The following is a 22234-nucleotide window of genomic DNA, read 5'->3' on the forward strand; positions in this document are numbered from 1 at the left end:
ACAGACTGGAACATGCCATTAGCATGCTGTTAGCATGCCATGCGCGGTGGCTCTCCCAGACAAGTGTTTGTGTGTGCGTGCGTGCGTGCGCCATTTTCCCAATGTGAAGGAAGCATGCTCAACGGCTGCCCTTTTAAGGACGCTACGTCATTAAAACGCCGACAAGCACTGTTCCAATGTTTAGAACACTCGGAAATTCGCGCCCTTCTCGCGCCCTTTATTTTAGAGAATTCCGAGATTTTTCAAGGATGCATCGATGGATCCTCAACGAGCTAAAATACCCACAATCCTTTGCGTTCACACGCTGTGCGGGATTTTTAAAAATTGCATATAGAAAGCAATACACACATTGCTTTACACAAGTGAAGTTATTTGAACGTTTTCAGAAATATTTTGTGCCGTATTGCTTTTTAAAGATTAATCACGTAAATTCAAAAAATGAACCTGTGCGATTTCTTACAAACGTTTTTGCAACGTAATAATAGGCTATATTTTGCATGGATTGATTTGTTTTAATATGCAAGTAGGTGGTGTTAAAACAAACTACTGTCGCCAATAACAATTTCAACAATTAAAATCTTAAAATATTTAAGATCAGTATTAGAGAGCAGTATTAAAAAGTGGAAGCGCTTCCACACTAGCAAGTCGTTCCAAACTCTGAACGCTACAAACACTAGGCAGCACTCTAGCCTCATCACAATAGGACGCGACTAGCAAGGAAGTGTTCTAGCAGGGCTGCAGCCTTCACTTTGAGAAACAGCCAGAGTGTGTGAACCGCTAACCAGAACAGGACCGACTGGAACAAGCCGTTGCATATGCCATTAGCATGTTGTGAATTACTCCCCTTCTGGAGCAAGATGGCTGTTGAGCGGGGACAGCAGGACTGAGGGGAGGCTGGAGAACGGGAGGCAGAGAGGGGACAGCCCTCGGCCCTGGGACCGGGGGAGTTACCCTGGAGGAGGACGGTCACTCCCTGAGTAAGCCTCTTAGCGTCCGCTAAGTGATACCTCATCATGCCCTGTAATGACTGCGAACCGTGATGACTGACGTATTGTGTTCGCTGAGAAGTATTCCTGCTGGCATGAGGGGAACGAGAGTCAGCAGACCTGTAGGCATGCAGAATGAGAGGCAGTATCCCTGCTGGCATGAGAGGAATATCTGTCCTCACTCATTAGATCCAGCCTATAGAGGTTAGCGGTAGGAATGCTAGGGGAAGGAGCTAGCAGCCTATAGAGGTCTGCAGTGGGCATGCTAGGGGAATGAGCTAGCAGACTATAGAGGTTTGCAGTACCTAGGTCAACGAGCGACAAGCCTATAGAGGTTGGCCGTGTGCATGCTAGGGGAAGGAGCTAGCAGCCTATAGAGGTTTGCAGTGTGCATGCTACGGAAATGAGCAAGCGACCTATAGAGGTTAGCAGTGTGCATGCTAAGGGAATGAGCTAGCAAAATGTAGAGGTTTGCATTAGGCATGCTAAGGGAATGAGCTAGCAGACTATAGAGGTTTGCAGTAGCTAAGGGAATGAGCTAGCAGACTATAGAGGTTTGCAGTAGCTAGGGGAATGAGATAGCAGCCCATAGAGGTTTGCCGTAGTCATGCTAGGGGAATCTGCTAGCAGCATTGGTCCTAAAGTACACTGAGCCCTGCTTTCCTAATCAGTGGTGATGCAAAACCATGACAGCCTCGGTAATCATTTGGCAGCTCTGTATGTGTCTGGCTGTCTGTTAGGGTCAGCGTGTGTGTGTCTGTGTCCGTGTGTGTGTTAGGACAGCAGAATGATGAATGGAAGAGAGGTAAAGCCAAGAGACATGAGCGATATGAAGTTACGGAGCAACGGGAGGGAAATGAGGTGAGGGACACACTCGATGTGTAGAGAGAACAGACAAATATTCATGCATCTATAATTTAATGAGTAGTAACAGGTCATTTGAATATCACCAGACATGTCTGTGACTCCAGTCCCACCTGGTCTTCTTGTCTCTCCCATAACAACTCTCTTAAAGAGATATTGCCCATTTGTTTATTGGATTACAGACACCCCCATCTCTGGTGACCCGAGTGAAGCAGAATTAACATTTAGCAGCACCAAAGCTATATGATCAGAGTATAGCTTACAATACTCATAATAAAGCTATATGATCAGAGTATAGCTTACAATACTCGTACTAAAGCTATATGATCAGAGTATAATTAATAATACTCAAACTAAAGCTATATGATCAGAGTGTAGTTTATAATACTCATACTAAAGCTATATGATCAGAGTATAGTATACACAGGAACCTTAGAACATGGCTTACATAATTCAGACCTAACCAGAAGTCATCATACTGGAGGGAGGGAGGAAGAGAGAAAGGGAGGGAGGGAGGGGTAGAACAGGAGATAGAGAAAGAGAGAGATTTACTCCCCTACAGACGGACAGACATTTTGCTGTACCCCTCAAAACTATGCTTGAGAAAAAAGAATCTGGAAAATATGTGCACACACACAATGTGGGAAGGAACTATGCCTCATTGTTTAACATGCATAACACATAGGAAAGGAACGCAGAGTAGAACACACACACCTTGAATGGGCCATGTCTCTCTCCCTCTAGATTGGGGTGAGATAGTGGATCAGGCCAACACCATAGGTTGCTGTGGGAGTCTCTCTCTCTCTCTCGGATCAGGGCCAACAACACCATAGGTTACTATGTGAGTCTCGAATGCCAAGCATTCCACAAATATTTGAGCGGCCATGCGGTCTCTGCGTGGCTTTGAGTCCGATTTGGACAGTCCACATCTCTCGGGCAATAATATGAACTACTTCAAACGAGATCATCGGCCCCAAGTCTTACGCTGGGACGATTTAACGCGTCATTTGGGTCAAGTCATTGGGACAATTGGTACATTAGTTTCACCATCCAACACGGACTGTGTTGGCTTTTAATTCTCAGTGGCTAACACACTAGCCCAGCTGCTACGTGTGTGGCTGGCCGTGTGTGTTTGTGTGCGTGTCAGTGTTTGGAGGGGGGGGGGGGGGGGGGTGGATTATAGAGGCGTGTACACTCTGTACTCTCCATCTCTGCTCTCTCAATCTCTCTTTCCAACCCGATCCCATCAATTCATCCATTCACTCTGCTGCGGTGGTGGTGCTGGTGTCTAACACCGGTTCACTCACTGTCACCCCAACACAAAACGTGTGACTCAGAACCTTGGGAGAACCACGCTGCAGAATCAGGGATCACTGATCGACTGTTCCCCTCGTTTCAAAGCAGTTCATCTCAGTGAAAGAAATGTGTCATTTTAATAACGCAAAACAGGGAAGCTCCAATATCCCGATGGATCGCTGCAGGGTGTCAGTGAGCCGCTGGCTCAGAGTTCATCGGTTCCACATTGTTGTCGCCATGTGCGCATGCAGAGAGATGGCAGGGTGAAATGAACTGAGACCCGTCACGCTACAACCTTTCTGCTGCTTGACACATTTACATTAAATCTACATTTAGGGCCATTAGCAGACGCTTTTATCCAAAGCGACTTACAATAAGTACATTTAGTCAGAAGAAAGAGAAACCACAATATATCACCGTCGGTACTGAAAAGATGTTCATAGAACCAGGTGCCAAGCAATAAGAGTCGCTAAGTTAACCCATTCCCCTTATATAACGAGATAGCTGGGACAAGATGCTACACGATGCAAGGACACAAGTAGAAAAGTCCCACGGTTGTCATTCTCCAGGCCTGTAGGAGCAGAAAGGCCTGTCTGTTAAACAGGGCGCCACAGTTTGAGCGTTAATAACTACCTGAGAGCGCTTGTGAACAGCTCTAGATTGTAAATGAATGCAAGGCCTGTTCTCGCTTCCTCACACGGGCCAGCTGAGAAAGGTACCACACACACAGAGGCCACACATTAGCCTAGCCGCATTAGCATTGGGAGAGCAGTCGACGATCGACTGGAGAATGAAGATTAAAAACATAACGAGCTACAGTCACTGCGACTACGTAACGAGAGATGTTTACGTGTGGTTGTTGAGTAGGACGATGTCCAGGCTTTCCCCTCTTGCGTCAACTACCTCATTCTGATGACCATGAGTCATGCAAAGCCATGTTATTAATAACACGCTATTATTACGCCTGAACTTAGTCTAAGTAAAAAAATATTTTGATTTCTTTGTCTGCACACCTATATACATACATTAAAGATCAGCACTCTGGACTGAAGTTTGAGTTGTGATTTTAGGTTCCAAACCAGATTAGTCCTCGCTGCAGATCAAATCCTTTCTCTTTATCACAGATATGCATTAAGAGATACCACCAGTACAAGTAATATAGTTATGTGTTGTTATGACCATACATACAAGAACTATGATAGCAATAGGCATCACCATCACCAGCCTACATGCATAAAAGATCAACAGTCCTGACTTGAGTTAAGTTTGTGATTTTAGGTTCCAAACCATCTTATTCCTCACTGTAGATCAATCCCCCTCTGCCTGCCCTTGGGCCCTGTGCTCCATGAGAATGGGTTCGAGGTGAAGGGGTGAGTCAGACCTCTCTCTGGGCCCTGGTGAAGGGGTGAGTCAGGCCTCTCTCTGGGTCCGCGGCGTCAGGCACCCTGACGGATCCTGTATCCACTTGATTTATTGAACCCACGCCGGGTAGATGCATTATTCATGGTGTCCGGACAGCCACCCATAACACAGTAATCGCTTGCCGTCTGACCGATCGGACCCCTAACTAGTGTGTAGTCAAAGAATATGGAAAATCAAAACTAGCTACAAGACATGGATTTATGATATTCAAGACAAAGACAAGATCCTAAAGGATTTGGCTGGTTTGCTCCAACACCCCAGGTTAACTGTTGACATTGTTTATTCAGAGATGTAAATCAGACATGATTTCTGTCAAGATGTAAATCAGCCATGAATTGGGCGGTTGAGCCGCTGACATCCATTCTATTCCAAACAAGTTCCAAATGTTCGCGCCTCAGTCACACAATCCAAACTTAGTGATTTATTTGTTTGTGGGCCCTATCGACCAACTATCTAACCAGGGCAGTTTGTACGCAACAACCATAAAGTTCTGGAAGCTTCGAAAGCCTGGTCTGGAATAAAGCGGATGTCAATAACAACAAACCGCCTACTTCAGGAACGCGTGTCCACCAAGAGACAATTCACTGCTCATTTACATACAGACTGACATTTCAGCAATCCAGCAAAATCCTTTAACAAGTCTGTGCAATGTAGCGCGACTGACAGGGAAACCCAACCCAAAGCGGCGTTCCAACTCGATGCAGCCTCAGGATGAGTTCCTGGATCCAGAAGCTGGTCGGCTGATGAATTTACAGCTGGTTCAGCATTCGCGCGCCAACCCACCTCAGCCCAGAGCCATTCCTGCTCTTTTTTTTTCCTATGCTTTCACTGCCTTTAATCAACACCACTTAATGCCTGAGCTGGGCTGTAACTCACCAGCAGACTCCTAGCCCATCCAAAGGCGGATGCTGGTGTTCAGAAATGGTCCAGATGTGTCTATCTTGTAGAACGGTCCATGGCTGTTTCCCAAAGTGAAGGAAGCATGCTCAACGGCTGCCTTTTTAAGGACGCTACGTCATAGAAGGCCGACAAGCACTGTTCCAATGTTGAGAACACTCGGAAATTCTCGCCCTTCTCGCGTCCTTTATTTTTGAAAATTCTGAGATTTTTCAAGGATGCCTCGATGGATCCTCAACGAGCCAAAATACCCACAATCTTTGGCATTCACACGCTGCACGGGATATTTAAAAATTGCGTATAGGAAGCAATACATATTGCTTTACACAAGTGAAGTTATTTGAACGTTTCAGGAATATGCTGTGCCGTATTGCTTTTTATAAATTAATTAGGTAAATGCAAAAAATTAACCTGTGCGATTTCTTTCAAACGTTTTTGCAACATAACGATAGGCTATATTTTGCATGGATTGATTTGTTTTAATATGTAAGTAGGTGGTGTTTAAACAAACTACTGTCGCCGATAACAACTTCAACAATTAAAATATTAAAATATTTAACACTGGAGCAATATTTAAAAAGCGAAAGCGCTTCCACACTAGCAAGTCGTTCCAAACTCTGAATGCTACAAACACTAGGCAGCCACTAGCCTCATCTCAATAGGACGCGGCTAGCAAGGAAGTGTTCTAGCAAGGCTGTAGCCTTCACTTTGGGAAACAGCCCATCTCCTTCTCGCCCAGTATGGAGAGTATGGAGAGTTCCTCCACAAAGATTAAATCTAATCTCTGATCGAGGAGGTCCTGTCCGAGGTTATAGATATCTTTAATAATGGATTGCCTTGGACAATCCAATATACTATCATTCTTTCTCTAAAAGAACAATGGCAAAATGAGTCCTCCTGGAATTGAACTTGAACCCAGCATAACTCTTTGGCCAATGTAAAGAGAGGACTGGAGAGGCGGAGCCACTGGGCTGAAGGAGCCACTGGGCTGAGGTCCACTGGCCTGTCCTTGACGTTCCACCATCATCCATGAGTTAAGGGCCATCTCCTGTAATTCCACACCCACGTCCTCCTCCCTCCCCAACGCTCTCCCTTCGTTCTCTTTCCAAAATCTCCCCTTGTCTGGGCCACCGTCGATCTGTCCTCCCTGGACCACTTGTCCTCAGTAACCCGTCTCCTCAGTCTTCTCATCAGGATGTCTTCATTAATCCCTCTTGTTGCTCTGAGACTCAATTAGAATTGGAAATGTTGACCAATTCATTGTTGCCTGATCAGTTTGAGAGACATTGAACTCAATATTACTGAATTGTCTGCGATTAGTCAGCCCATGATAGCTTGAGGCAAATGTCTTCCCTTCATTAATGAGGTTGCTTTTCTTTTACTCGATCCCTGTTGAACAGCGATTACCATTCAGTTATACTGGGTACTAGAATAGGTGCTGCAGCTAAGATTAGAGAGCGGAAATGAGCAGAAGAGAGATAGATTCTGAAACAAACAGCTCCAACCCTCCCTCCATCCCGATGAAGATGAAGCTGTGTGACCGACTGGGAATGACAGGAAAACGGAATCCCCAAATCGATCAGGGAAAGACATGCCCTGATTGGTCAGAAATCAGAATCTTAGAATCTTTTTAGATTCAAGATAAACCCATTGGACTCATCACCAGCTGAAGGATGGCTCTGGAGTTTATAACGGATTACTCTGAGATTATGGTGGTAAAAAGATGAGGAATAAAACTCATCTGCTCATTTGTAATTACCTCGAAGTATGTTTGCATCTGCCCAAAAACTAATTCCAACAGGCATCACAGGGCTTAAACAACACTTTTAGTTTTGCAACAATTCATTTTTCGTTAGCAATGTTTATTTTTCCTATCTGTCCTCCAATCCCTCATTCTCCAAACCATCTAACTAAATTCATCGTCTCCCAGGTCCAAGGTTACATTCATAATTTATAGTTCCATATATCAATAAAATCATCAGAAATCTCTGCCTAGCATCTCAAACCTTTGTTTTATCGGAATGGGGCTGAATCGAACAGCAGACAATCACCCGCATACAATCACGATCCAGGGAATCGCCTAATTTGAATTTGAATTAGCAGATTGTGCAGAAAGGTGACTGACTGGCTGACTCACTTTATACCTCCCTGACCTGATCAAGTTGGCGTGATCATACAGCTGCAGTCAATAAAACAACTCAATGATTGGATCTTTATGCTGGAGAGTTATCATCCAACAGAGCCGTAGAGCGGCCTCACAATAACATCTCCTCAGTATTGATGCTGTCAAGGTAATCATATTATTGTTATTATGATAGATTGCCTTTTTTCTTTTCAAGTGTGAACTTCAAAGCTCCCTTCTGCGTAGTTTCACCTGCGGCAGCCCAGGGCAAATGATTGAACAGTAAGTAAAATTCAAATAACTCTGATTACAGAGCCTTCCAACTTCCCTGTTCAGTGTTGATTGGAGTCATGCATGAAACCTTTCACCCTAGACGTTCTGCATCAACGTCTCGTTCTGTTTAGGCTACCCACTCTGAGCCAAAAGTATGGCGTATTTACAATGTTTCTCACATGATAAATATGATTTGCAATATTTTTGCTGGTCTCCTGCCATCTCATCAACACTGCATTATGTAAGCACTGACACCGGTTTTGGTTTACTGGAAGAGGGAAGTGGTTGATTTCTCATTCCTGAATCCCACATGAAGGTACTGGCTGGACTAAATCAGGTCTCATAGGCAGACACGGTCTTATGACTGAACAAACTTTTAGGCTGTGATTTGATTGGTTCAGTAATGAATGATTCAGGGAGCCAAGCTAGACCAGTAATCTGAGGGGTGAGCGAGGGGTTTCCGAGTGATCTGACGAGAGAGAGAGAGAGAGATGTAATAACCCTCTCAGCTTCAGGTTCCTCTTTCCATTTCACGCATCATTTACAGATAAACATGGCCGTCCAAAAAAGATCACCAGTCAATAACAATATTTTAATATTAAACCGATGGAGACACACACACACACACACACACACACACACACACACACACACACACACACACACACACACACACACACACACACACAAACACACACAGAGTGCCTGTCATGTCAATATAAAGTTTGGCTCATATATATTTCAACATAATGCACCATTTCTTGCTAGTGGATAAGAAAACATGGATTCAACCTCACATACAGTACAGCTCTGTTATATATTCAAGTTTCATCACAATAGTATGACAAATGTGTTTTCCTGTTACATTATAACTTATTTAGTCATCATTGTGTGGTGGTTAAATACATCCAAACAGAGACATGATGGAGACCTTTCCCTTCATCCCAGATATGAATCAGGAGATGCAACCAGGACAATTCATACATAGTTCTTTATTTTTAGCGATCACACATTAACATTAACCAGAACTATGGGAGCAACAGCCATCACCATCACCAAAGGCCAGAGAGGTCTACCTGCCCACAGCTCACCTCACTGTGAATAATTGACCCAGCATATCTTTATTGCCCTGGCCAAGTTACTCTAGTAAACGCCCTCAAAGTCAACCAAACCAGGCGGCCCAGGGCTCTGTGTGACTCTGGGGCAGGACCACCGTGCATCCGAGATGGGAGCGATACGGAGACAATCAAGTTTGCTTGCAGAACTTTGCAACTGCAACTACGTTGTGACGCCTTCGCCGCCCCGCCGCCGCCCCGCGCAAAGAAACACCGAGCCGCCGCCCCACCGCCGCCGCCCCGCGCAATGCAACGCCGAGCCGCCGCCCCGCCGCCCCTCTAGCCGGGCGGTGCAAAGCCGCACCAAGCCAACGCCCCGCCGCCCCGCCGCTCCACCTCCAGGCGGGCGGTGCAAAGCCACACCGAGCAACCCCGCCGCCGCCGCCCCACCTCCAGCCTGGCGGCGCAGATCCGCAGCGCGCCGCCCTGCGCGCCGCCCAACGCGGCGTGCTGGGCTCACTCATCCAAAATCACCGACACTTCACTCTCTCAAAGTACCCCCAAAACACTGAGGAATGCGGCACAAACTGCGACCCACGTACGTCCCCGGGCCTTGTGGGGCAACCGGGACGTTTTATTCAAGGTTGACTCACCGTTAGTCGACTGTTTTAGACAGTTTGTCGGGAGTCTCCACGCGTCGCTGTCACCACACTGATCCGCCCACCGTACTTCAGTGACCGCGGCGCGCGACTCCACCCACGCGCCATATGTTCCAACCAGAGCGCTCGCGACGGGACGGACGTTGGCCTTGTCCAACCGTAACGGAGTTTCTATTTGAGTGACGGGGTCTCTTGCCCAATCAATGCTCCCCGATTGAAAATAGGCCCCGCCCCTAGCAGCTGCAGCATGTTCCATCAGAGCCACCGTCGTCACGGCTACAGGTTTGACGGACAGGCCGCCCCCCCCAATGACGAGGTCCGGCTCCTTTTACGGGACGACGCGCGTCCAATTGCCGGAGGGAACGGGCCCGGGGACCCGGGCCTGGACCCGGGGACCCGGGCCTGGACCCGGGCCTGGACCCGGGACTTCAACTTACAGGAATGTCATAGGGATGAGGGAACGGGCTTCTAAAGGAAAACCGACAAAGGATACGCAATCATATATTTATAATATATATTATATATTATAAATATATAATAGTTCATGTCCCGAACACCCTGTTCATTTTGAATTCGTTACCCCCATATTTTATATGCATTCCATTGGCATTTGTTTCACCAGCGTAGCTTTGTACTAATTCTTCATATCTATATATAAATGTTATAAAACTGTTTATCCTCATCTCTTCAGAATTCTTTTACATTTCATAGTAAAAAAAAAACGGTCACATCAAGCACAGGATTTGAATTCGTGCGGTTGTTTTCTGAGTGAACAGTGCCATCTGGTGGCCGGACTGAAGTGGTTCAGTCTGAAGCTGCAGTGACGCACATGAGGAGCGGCGGTCGCTCCTATTATAAATTATATTATAAATACAATTATAATAGTCATTCAAAATAGAAGACGCACTGATATCCAATAAAAGGAGCTGTGTCTTATTATCCAGTGTAGGGATAATTTATTTTATTGATTAGGGCTCACTGGATTTAAATATTCATATAAAGTAGAAGGACCAAAAATTAAATCAAACGAGGTGTTCACGGTCCTGGTGATAACGAGACGCCTCGTCAGTGATGACGCTCACACTTACGCGTGTTCCCGACAGCGACCGTTCATGTGCACAAATCACAAATCTATTCAAAGCAGTTTTTTTATATCCGATAAAAACCATTCAGAACTAAACAGAACTTAGTAGGATCAGTTTCAAGTTGGAACGCCTTCATTTCCTTGTAGCCTATCACCTACTATCCTTTTGCTTTTATTTATGAGAAGCACATTCTATTGCCACTGAATGGAGGGCTATACCTGCCCTTATCTAGAGCTGGTTTACCAGTACACAACGTTTAAAATTGAGAAAAGTTGATGCCAACAGAAGGTTACAACGTCAATCAATAGTAGTGGTGCAACGGTTCACCAAACTCACGGTTCGGATCGGGTCATGGTTTTTGAGTCACGGGTCGGATCATTTTCGGATCAACAACAACAAAAAAGATAACAAGACAAATGTGACTTGAAATAAAATCTACAAATGTGTAAAAACAAAATAAAGTGAAAACTTAGGTAATAATCCTGCTTCCTTTAAGCATAGTAAATATTTTAAATAATACTTTTTAATATATCAAATAAAAAAATAACTCAAGATGTCCTCAAGTTAATTTTTTTTTAGAATGTTTTTTCTTTAGAACAATTTAAAACAATATAAAGTGCAAACTGAGGCATTATTACTTCTTTTAAACATGGATGGTAAATAAAATTTTAAAAAAACCTGTGTCCAAAGGAAGCAAAGCAGGCCTGGATTTACAACTTTAAATTCAGGATGTCTGCAATGCCTGGGGAGAGTGTTGAGTCTACACTCACTCCAGGCAATGCAGACATCCTCATCTTTTTTTTCCATTTCAAGTATCGTAGCGAAATACAGTTTCTGTTGTGGCATTTTGTAAATCCATTGATTTCTGTTGGAAGACTCATTGCTTGTTGACCGGAAACGGAAAGGGGGGCTAGTTGCAGTCTTTTCGCTCGGTTCTAGCCCTACTGTTGATACAGAGAACCGAGCAAAAAGACTACAACCAAACATAAACAGCCCCCTTCCGTTTCCGGTCCGGTTTCCGTTTCAATGGGATTTACAAAATGCCAAATAAACAACGACAGAAACTGTATTTCACTACGATACTTGATTGGGAACATCAACAAACACCACTAACCACTCGTTGAGTTGCACATTTCTGAAAACGAACATTTAGGGTTGTTTTAATGACAGGTTTGTGAATGACCATAGCCAACCCTTCTGAAGCAGGCAGGGGCAATTCGAAATGAGCCAAATACCCGAGACAGGACCAATAGTCCACATTTCTGTGTCAACCACTATATTTCATCCTAGACAAACCAGAAAGGGGACTCAATGTGCTAAATACCAGAATTGTCCTTTAAACATGCGCCGATGACGTGAACGCACAACTTTTTTTTTGTCAGCTGATCTGTGGATCACCTGCGTCCCAAACGGTGATGGATGATCCGTACGGATCACGAGTAACCCGTGATCCGTTGCACCACTAATCAATAGTAAAGTATGTGATATGATGGTTGATTATTTTATATTGAGTAAAACTTTCATGTTCTGCCATGTTCATGCGCGTCACTAGTAAACCATACGACACCAACTGGGCATCTCTGTCATAATCTGGCCCCAATTGCCGAACGGAAGTAGAATCATAAGAGCATCATGAGGTGTCATGAGGAGAACTTTCAGATGTCGATAATTGGGAAAATATTTTCCCAATTATTCCCAGCAATGTGAACGTGACATTGGTGTAGTCCTAATACATGGTAAGGCATTAGTGGGTCACTTGACATGGCAGCTATTGATAAAAACTGCAATTATTATGTACTCAAATATTTATATAAAATTAAGTAAACATTAGCGATCAAAACAGGTTAACTAGGTGAGACCAATTTAGTAAAATCGATTTTTTTATATTTTCTTAATAATATGAGCAAGTCAGCACGATGGTTATCTTAGATAACAATGGTTTCATGTCATTCAAATAGTAATTGATTGATGGTCCCTAACTGAAGGGTTTCACTTGAGTGTCCTTAACTGAAGGGTTTCAGTTAGGGGCCGTGGTACAGAGGGAGCGCTCAGAGGAGAGCTGCTCGCCCCTCACTGCCGACACTGGGGGGACGGGGTCAGACAGAGCCGCTGGATCCAGAGTGAATATCCAATTAAAACCAACTTCCCGCTGTATTAAACCTACAAAATGGTGGCACATATATGTGATTTAATATGCAACATCTCCAATGTTGCATGTTGCGACCAAGACCAGCATAGCTTTGTTCCTTGTTTTAAAATGTTTTCAGCAAACCACATCACAATAAAGCCAAACTCCCAGATATTGCTTTCAAAGAGGTTTATTGAAATAAATATTTGGAAATGATATAAAGGTAAAATTCATAATTAGACAATCGGAATCCACACACCCATATATTGCTTTCAAAGAGGTTTATTGAAATAAATATTTGGAAGTTCTATAAAGTTCAAATTGATAATGCCATTAGACAGTCAATCCCTCATCCTTCTTCAACATTGTGATGAGTGATGCATCATCTTCTTCTAAACCTCACTGGCCTGGCCTGCTCAACTCTTCATCACAGTTGATGATGGGGTGAGGAGCTGGGGAACCTGCTCACCCCTCCATCACAGTTGATGATGGGGTGAGTAGCTGGGGAACCCTCTACCATAAGGGTACAGTAATCAACCATTCATCATTATTAGTTACTGCAGTAACATGCGTTAACTAAAAATCAGCTAACAATTAACTGATAGTTATTGCAGTAAAATGCGTTCCACTTAGTTCACAGTAAACTAATGGGCTAATAATATTTTACTAATGGTGTTCATGTTAACCCAGGCATCACTTTATGCATTATTTGACAGGGTGAAGGTAAACCCTACAACTAACTACCCAAGGGGTTAACCCTAACCCAGTTAAATAATGTATCAATTAATACCTTAGTTAACATGAACACCATTAGCTTAGTTAAATGTAAAAGTATATATCAACACAATTAGTAAAGGATTACTAGAGCACTAGTTTACTGTTCAATAAATGTTAGTTAATGCTTATTACTCAATGTTAATTCATGGTTAATTACTGTACCCTTAAAGTTTTACCCACAGCGATATCTCTGTATATTGAAATAAATGCTTGTCACTGTCATGACTTCAGTCCTATAATTAACTTAATAAGCTCCACCTTTTCCACCCCTTGGGGTACCCATTTCTGATAAAGGCCTATTAAGGTAAATTAAGAACCATTTGATTAATCCACATCTGAAAAGACAGAGTTTACACACGTCCTTCAATCCCAAAAGAAAGGAAATAACAAACATGGGTTTGGTGGGTAAGTGTAAATCAGTTTTTTTTTTCAACACCCATTATGTGCTTCAGGCAACATATGATTAACACAGCATGTTTTTTAAATAGGCCAGATGTTGTCATCCCAACCCACACTCCCAGATGTTTGGAGAATGGCACAGCGGGCAGTGAGTGTAGCCCATACTACCTGGGCATTAGACGAAGAAAAGGAATCGCACATACGTCAAATGCTCTCGTATCTAGATACCAAGCAAAGCCTACACAGCCTAAATCAGCCCTACCAAAAGAAACGGATTCAAGCGTTCCCACACAGTAAATCTTCCAGGACTATGACACATGCATCACTCTGGTACAGAGCTGAGCCACACAATGAACAGAGAGAATCCACTAGCATCTAGGATTCATTGTTCCCGCCATTATCCACCGTCTCGCTCTTCCATAACCCGGAAGTACTATATAAGTTATGTTCATAGGCCTCTTCCGTCACTCGGAAGTGTTCAGTGTTTTACTCTACAGTTTGCAAGCATACAGTGACAAGAAAGAGTGCTGCTTCGTGCGTCTGGCTCTGGTGGAGTCGGTGCAGCATGCAGTAAAAAGGTTCATATTAAGTCATGTTTATCACCACCGTCGCTCTCCTTTCATACCAATTGTTATTTATTACCAATATAATTATTGACATTAATGTTTTTTTTAAGAAATTCAAACAGACTTTATTAAGTGAAATGTTTGTCATCTCTAAAGTATTCTGCATCTCAAAGCATGCCAAGGAAAGGTATTTCTTCTGTACTGCATAGTGCTGGCTATATGGGTGCCGCAGGATTACCTCTACATTAGTAGACGTGGTTGTTTTTTCATTATGTACAAACAAAGGGAGGACAGAGCGAATCCAGTGTGGTGTAAACAGAAGCAAACCCCATCCAGGTGCTTCAGATATCTACAAATACAGATCCAGGGTGAGTCATAGAAAGGTGGACAGAGCTGAAAAGAGCTCAGGGGAATGGAAGAGCTACTAATATGAGAGGCCATGTGTGTGTGTGTGTGTGTGTGGCCATGTTTATGCATGTGTGAACGCTTGTGTGTGCTTCTATATCACAGAGAAAATGAAATCATTGACCAGTGCGTGTGAATGTGTGTGCGTACAGAAACACACGCACACACAAATGCCCTTATAACTAAGTGCATGCGGTCACTGAAGCAGAGAATCCTAGTAGTAAGCCATCGCATTGAACGAACCCCACTCCCAAACGGATGCAGATCTGCATTTCCCTCCCAGCGCTACGATGCAGGATGCATTACATTGCAGAGGCCTGGCTGCTGGAGTCTGAGACACACCAGGGCCACTAAGACCACGTGCTAGAACCGAGTTCTGGACGTCGAAGATGCATGAAGTCAGGCCACTGGGTGACGACTACTAAACTCTGGAGCAGAACACAAGTTCTCACTTCAGTGTTCCACTCACCCTACAGAAAATAGGTTCCATGGGCGTTGTTTGGATGTTTCAAAAGGGTAAAATCATACTAAGTTAAGATTTGTACCCAGACAATGTGGTCTTGTGAAATCATCATTAATCATTGCCGTAGCGAACATGTCTTATAACAGTGGAAGGCGTTCCTAAGGTGTCCTGCACACACTACCACTGGTACTGGTTTTGGATTGGTGCAGCGAAACGGAAGCTAGGCTTGACATGAACAGGACGAGCAGCGCAGAGTGGAACTCTGCTGCACAAAGGATTTCAGAGGCTCCATCAGAACTTCACCTGAGTCAAGGATGAGCCCGATGACTCAGGCAAGCTTAGCCTAGCCTTGTAGTGCCCTACTCCTTAAGAAGGGTTTAAAGTGACATGGATTCAACATATTGACCAGGACCTCAGGCAGAGATGGGGGGGGGGGGGGGGGGGGGGGGGCACAGCTTGAGGCCAGAGCCCAATATTGAACTTGGGCTAGTGGCAATCGGTAGTCTTATTTTTGGAAATAATTACCTGCCACTGATGTGTGTGGCTGCCATGTTGTGGATGGAACAGCCCTCACATCGTTTAACATTCCAGGGTGGGTTTGGACCTTTCATAATTAGTTGAGAATCATTAATGCGTGCATTTCAATACTTTTCATTTAATTGTGTTCTTTAATTTGAAGTAGGCATAGCAGTAGCACTAGGCTTGATTTGTTGTCAGTCAGGATTGTGACGTAGAATCTCAATCTATCCTTTAGCGTGAGGGTGACCTTTATCTGTCCCTGTTTCCTGCCCTCCAGTCTCCGTTGGTAGGATGACTTAAAAAGTCCAGATGCTCTGAGAATTACGAGAAGCCACATTAGGTGGGCACCTTACAGGAAGCTGTTTTTGTAGGTGATATTATCCACCTTGTTCAACTAATGCCAAATTAAACAGATGCCAAATACAGCAGTAAACTACGGTCAATATATATAGGGCAAAACCTCGAGCCACATCACACAAATATGAGTCAAGAGTCTGCATTGACCACCCAACTGTCGTAACTTCTTTTTTCAACTTCACATCCCAAATGACCTAGCACATTACTTAAAGCGATATTCTCCTTCATGTGATTTGACATTGCACTATTTGTAAAGAGTTCTCCTACTTTGGTTCAACACTCAAGTGTACCTTTACAGAGCATTAAGAACATTGTTAGAAAGTTATTGCGACATTGAGTGTGAGGGCTAATTTATGTGCATTTAGTGCCTCATTAACTCCTTACTCACATCTCACACGATCGCAGTGGGTCTGGGGAAGCTAACAACTCAGAAATCCTGAGGCAGACTTTCCATTGGCTGAGAGTTTCAAGACCGCCCACCTCTGCAAAAAGAACTTCTGGTCAGAATGTTTCTGTAACGTTGGAGTGAAATCATGTAAATCTAAATGTAAATATCAACGACGGGTGGTGATTCTTACTGACCGCGTACCGACCGAAGATGACCCATAGTGGTAGATTCAAAACTCACCAAGCTTTCATAATGATGAAGATGCTTTGAAAGGACGACAGCTTTACAAATGTACATCATCAGTAAAGAAAACAAAGTAACACACAAAGCCTTCACACACTCCACTCCAGCGGTGAAGAGCGGAGGGCACGTCCACACACAGAGCAAAGAGTCACGTCAATAAATAAATAGACCGCTGAGGCCCGCAAGAAGCAGCAGCAGATACAGACAGTGTTTACAGACACAAATAGGATTTCATAGAGATAATTAGTAAGTAGGTTGATTTGTACTGTTATTATTCGGTCATATTAACCTGTTTCTGCTTACTTCCAGTTTTCTTTACTGTTCAATCGCCAGTGTGTGTTTACCTGTTGGACTTTTTTCCACAACAGAAAGCAGTCCTGGATACAATTCAGAAAATATATACTTTGTCGGGATATTATAATTATTTTTTTAATTTCCCCACCATTCGATGGAATCCCTATCCATCTAACATGCTATTATTAACTATAGTGTCTTATGTATTGTTGAAGGACATTTTGGGCGGAACAGAATCCATTTGTGCTTCGTCTAAATGTGGACTTCTATGTACAATCGATTATGAACAGAGAAAGTGAAGGCATCAGGTTAACTTGTTTCTCTTGTGGGGTATTTCTTCCAAATGTACAAAAGCAGGAACAGGTCAGAAGTGGTGCTGTGGCTAACAGAGCTACTTTGCTTATCTTAGATGGCTCTTATCCTATTCATTTCTGTATTTTACAAAGGACAGAAATTCCAAAAATGGAGACCGAGAAAGGTGTGCGTCCATGAGGCAGTTCACCTCAGAGCTCATGGCTTCCCTCGCCTCGTTTGTCCCGCTAGTCTTCTATCTCCAGGAAAACAAAGGCCAGAGATATATTTATATGCTTGTTTCGGAAGCAATAAACAGTTTATAAACTGAGGTATGGAAATTTGACCACATGAAATCAATTGCAATTCAGCAGGGATTTTAGTAGTACTGTACTTCGATACAGAACTCCAAGGAATCTAACGGGGCTCCTGAATACCAAACCCAGGTTTGTGTTTTTGTCCGTGAACTGCTTTCAACATAGTTTCTGATTTAAGAGTTTGTCTCACCAGCTGTGATGAGCGTCTGTGTCTTGTTATCAAAGCCCCTGTGTCAAACCCATATCCATTCCTAGAGAGTAGATGTTTTTAAATGAGGTCTTGCTACAAGTTAACCCTCCTCTCCTCTCCTCTCCTCTCTCCAGCTCCCCAGGACTAGCTATTGCTTTGAGCTCCTTTTACTGGACGGTTAAAGCTGAAAGCATAAAGAAATCTCTCGCCAACATACAGACATTAGAAAGTCCAAAAACATTCATCCCAAAACCAAAAGATGTGTTACACATAAAACATACACTTGTCAGCAGTAAGTAAGGTTTTTCCCTGCCAATGCAAATTAAGATATGATCAGAGCGAGGGAACACACACAAACACACACACACACACAGATGTGCAGAAACAGTTGTAAAACCAAACAGCAAAACAAAGGATCTTTCCCTCTTGAGAGCAGGTGAAGGTCGCTGACCCCCTCTCAGTTTAGAAGCATCTTTCTCCAGTGTTTGCTTGTCGTACGTTACAAACGGGAACACTGGTTCCACTGGTCTTTGTAAGCTGGCAAACTGGTAATATATGATTAATTTATACATGATGAAATCACTCCGGGTTGGGTCGGAAAATAAGATGAAGGACCAATGAAATCTGAGGTAGCAAATTGAACTATAATAAAAAATAAGAATGATCGTACAACCGTTATAATGGATGAATGAAACCCTCAAGATCCAAGCAGGCCAATAAATATACATAACAACGCCGGCCATCGGCAGTCTCTGCATTGGTGCTAACGTTGTACATTATTAGGTGGAGAGCATTTGCTGCTTGGAATAATGGTTCAGGTGCTCAGTTCTAAGATTGAAACGATTAGTTTGCCAGTTTACGAGTTGATGACTAAGACTGAAGTTCACCCAGAGTGAGCTGATGAGTTCATGGTTACGGTTGGCCGTCTGATCTGTTCGTCAGGAAACGTCCTCGTCTTCAGCCTCCAGTACCGACCGAGAACCCCCCGAGATGGGTGGGGCCATACATTGTAGGTGGGGCTACACTGGATGGGCGGGGCCATACACGATGGGCGTGGCCATATGGGATAGGCGGGGCCATACGAGATTGGCGGGGCTATATGGGTTGGGCGGAGCGATCAGCATTCTGTTAGGCCAGCTAACTCTGGAGTTCGCCCGACCAGTGTGCCTTGCTATTCAACTTTTCGGAAGCGCCACGGACATGTAGAGTAGAGAATAATAATAATATTAAGAATATTAATAACAATATTAAGAGTTTCCTCAAGGTTTTCAGTGCAAGACGTAAATGGCTACTTGGTTTGTGTAACTCCGTGCTGTTGTCATGTCTTCTTGTTGAATCATCCAACACTGGACACAGCAGTAAAGGGATTGGTTTACAGGTTCAGAGTCACTGGAGTCAGACCTCTGGACGGTCCGGACAACATAAAAAAGAGGATGTCAGAAGAGGTCCTCTCAGGCTTAGTTTGTGTTTTTTGGTTAAAGTTGTGTAATTGTACCAGTGTTTAAAAGTGTACAAAGTTCCAGAGACTTAGGAGAGGATTGTGTGTGTGTGTGTGTGTGTGTGTGTGTGTGTGTGTGTGTGTGTGCATGTGTGTGTGTATGTGTGTGTATATGTGTATGCGTGTGTGTTTGTGTAGGATCCCACATGTCGACCTCGGTCTAGTCTGTCTCAGACGCCATGCGGGGAGGGGGGGGGGGGGAGGGGGGGTCCCCAACAGGCCTGTCCTCGTGGGGGGGGGGGGGGGGGGGGGGGGGGGGGGGTCTTGGGTGGGCTGTAGAGGAGGGGTGAGGAGGTTCTCAGAGTCCTCCATGTTGTCCTGCTCATCAGAAGGGCCCCGAGAACTGGAAGAAAGAACCCAGAGGGGGGTCCCTCTGTCCCCTCAGAGCCTCCTCCCCCTTCCCCCCTCCCTCACCTCCACCCAGGGCTCCGGTCCGCCCCGCCTCCTGACCCGGCCCTCCGTCCCCTCAGCTCCCTCCCGGGTCGGAGCCGTGTCTCTGTGGGGTCCGTGAGTCCAGGGGGGTCTGTGGCTCCTGGAGGGACCGCCTCCGCTGGGCCTCTAGGTCCAGGAGGCCCCCCCGCCCCGGGCTGAGGTCGTAGCCTGAACCCCGGGAGGCCTGGTTTCCAAAATCCAAGTCCAGGATGGGTCTCAGAGCCGGACCCAGGTCCATCCCGGACCCCGGGACGAGGCCCGTGGCGCTCCCCAGTCCTAGGTCCATCTCCAGGTCCTGATCCAGACCCGGGCCAGGACCGCGTCCAGGACCAGGGGCATCCTGGGGGTGCAGGGCCTCTAAAGGGTTTCTGGGAAACCCCAGGAGGTCCTGGGGGTCCAGGATCTGAGGAAGGAGAAAGGTTCTTTGAGTCAGAGGGACTTGAGAAGGTTCTATGAGTCAGAGGGACTCGAGAAGGTTCTTTAAGTCAGAGGGTCTTGAGAAGGTTCTCTTTGTATGAGTCAGAGGGTTTTAAGAAGGTTCTCTCTATACGATTCAGAGGGACTTGAGAAGGTTCTATGAGTCAGAGGGACTCGAGAAGGTTCTGTGAGTCAGCGGGTCTTGAGAAGGTTACATGAGTCAGAAGGACTTGAGGAGGTTCTCTCAGTCTGAGGGACTTGAGAAGGTTCTTTCGATATGAGTCAGAGGGACTTGGGAAGGTTCTCTCTATATTTGTCAGAGGGACTTGGGAAGGTTCTCTAAGTCAGAGGGACTTGAGAAGGTTCTCTCTAAATGTGTCAGAAGGACTTGGGAAGGTTCTCTTTGTATGGGTCAGAGGGACTTGAGAAGCTTCTCTCTATATGTGTCAGAGGGACTTGAGCGGGTTCTCTGAGTCGGAGGGACTTGAGAAGGTTCTCTGAGTCAGCGGGTCTTGAGAAGGTTACATGAGTCAGAAGGACTTGAGGAGGTTCTCTCAGTCTGAGGGACCTGAGAAGGTTCTCTCTAAATGTGTCAGAAGGACTTGGGAAGGTTCTCTTTGTATGTGTCAGAGGGACTTGAGCGGGTTCTCTGAGTCGGAGGGACTTGAGAAGGTTCTATGAGTCGGAGGGACTTGAGAAGGTTCTATGAGTCGGAGGGACTTGAGAAGGTTCTTTGAGTCAGCAGGACTTGAGGAGGTTCTCTCTATACGAGTCAGAGGGTCTTGGGGAAGCCGTGACCCTGGTGGAGATCCGTCGGATGCCTTCCTCTGAGTTCTATGTGACACATCGTTTCAGAGAGAACTGGTCTGGTGGTACTGGTTCCTTGACCAGTTGGCTGGTGGTCTAGACACACCAAGGGGAGCATTACCTGAGAAAGGGAGGTCAGGGCCTCGGTCCCCACAGGCAGGACCAGTCTCTCTCCTGGACCTAGACCCGGTCCGGGGCCGGGGTATGAGGAAGCCTGATGAAGGGGTGAACACATCATTCATGCGTTCATTTGAAGGCTTTCTTTTTGATACGATGGGTTGGAAGGTGTAAAAGGGTAAAGCGGTGATCCTGTTGAAATAGCCTGTCCGATCAAAGAGCCACCTCATCCAGGGTATCTTTATGCTATACGTTAGGGCTCATACGGCTGTTTCCGTATTAATAGTCTCTGTGTGTGTGCGCGTGTGTGTGTGTGTCTGTGTGTGTTTGTGTGTGTGTACGTATGTGTGTGTGCGTGTGTGTGTGTATGGTGTATCTGTAAAGTGTATGTGTGTGTGTGTGTGTGTGTATGGTGTATGTGTACTTGTACGTGTGTGGGTATGGTGTATTAGTCTGTGTGTGTGTGTGTGTGTGTGTGTGTGTGTGTGTGTGTGTGTGTGTGTGTGTGTGTGTGTGTGTGTGTGTGTGTGTGTGTGTGTGTGTGTGTATGTGTGTGTGTACTAACCTGCGGGGGGCAGGGGGTCACGGTGCTGTAGGCGGGGGGCACCAGGGCCATCTGTCTCTGCAGCAGCTGCATGATGGCTCCGATGTCCGTGGACATGCGGCTCTCCAACCTGACAAACACACAGCATCTCTCACATCATCTCTGGTGGACCGCTCAAGGAGACACAAGGAGGGGGACCGAGGACCTGAGAGGAACCGTCTCAGAACACGGCCCTCTCTAGCCCTCCCGTCTCTGAGACCGACCCAGAGGAACCGTCTCAGAACACGGACCTCTCTAGCCCTCCCGTCTCTGAGACCGACCCAGAGGAACCCCTCTCAGAACACGGCCCTCTCTAGCCCTCCTGTCTCTTAGACCGACCCAGAGGAACCGTCTCAGAACACGGCCCTCTCTAGCCCTCCTGTC

At 45.3% G+C, this 22234-nt stretch overlaps 2 protein-coding genes across 2 annotated transcripts in view; both read right to left on the minus strand.

Annotated features, from left to right (window-relative positions):
- LOC307088901 (uncharacterized protein) overlaps positions 1–9642 on the minus strand; it is a 67863-nt gene extending 58221 nt beyond the window's left edge. The window contains exon 1 of the mRNA XM_079754958.1: positions 9569–9642. The gene's annotated coding sequence lies outside the window, so the exon portion shown is untranslated. The remainder of the gene's footprint in view (positions 1–9568) is intronic.
- A 10318-nt stretch (positions 9643–19960) lies between these two features.
- kcnh2b (potassium voltage-gated channel, subfamily H (eag-related), member 2b) overlaps positions 19961–22234 on the minus strand; it is a gene marked incomplete at both ends in the record, with an annotated part of 135673 nt that continues 133399 nt past the window's right edge. Inside the window, 3 exons of the mRNA XM_079754957.1 lie at positions 19961–20329; positions 21272–21364; positions 21833–21941. Of these exons, the coding sequence (XP_079611083.1) occupies positions 19961–20329; positions 21272–21364; positions 21833–21941 (571 nt within the window). The remainder of the gene's footprint in view (positions 20330–21271; positions 21365–21832; positions 21942–22234) is intronic.

Source organism: Pollachius pollachius (genome assembly GCF_949987615.1).
Source record: "Pollachius pollachius genome assembly, chromosome: 17".
In the NCBI taxonomy this organism is placed as follows: Eukaryota; Metazoa; Chordata; class Actinopteri; order Gadiformes; family Gadidae; genus Pollachius; species Pollachius pollachius.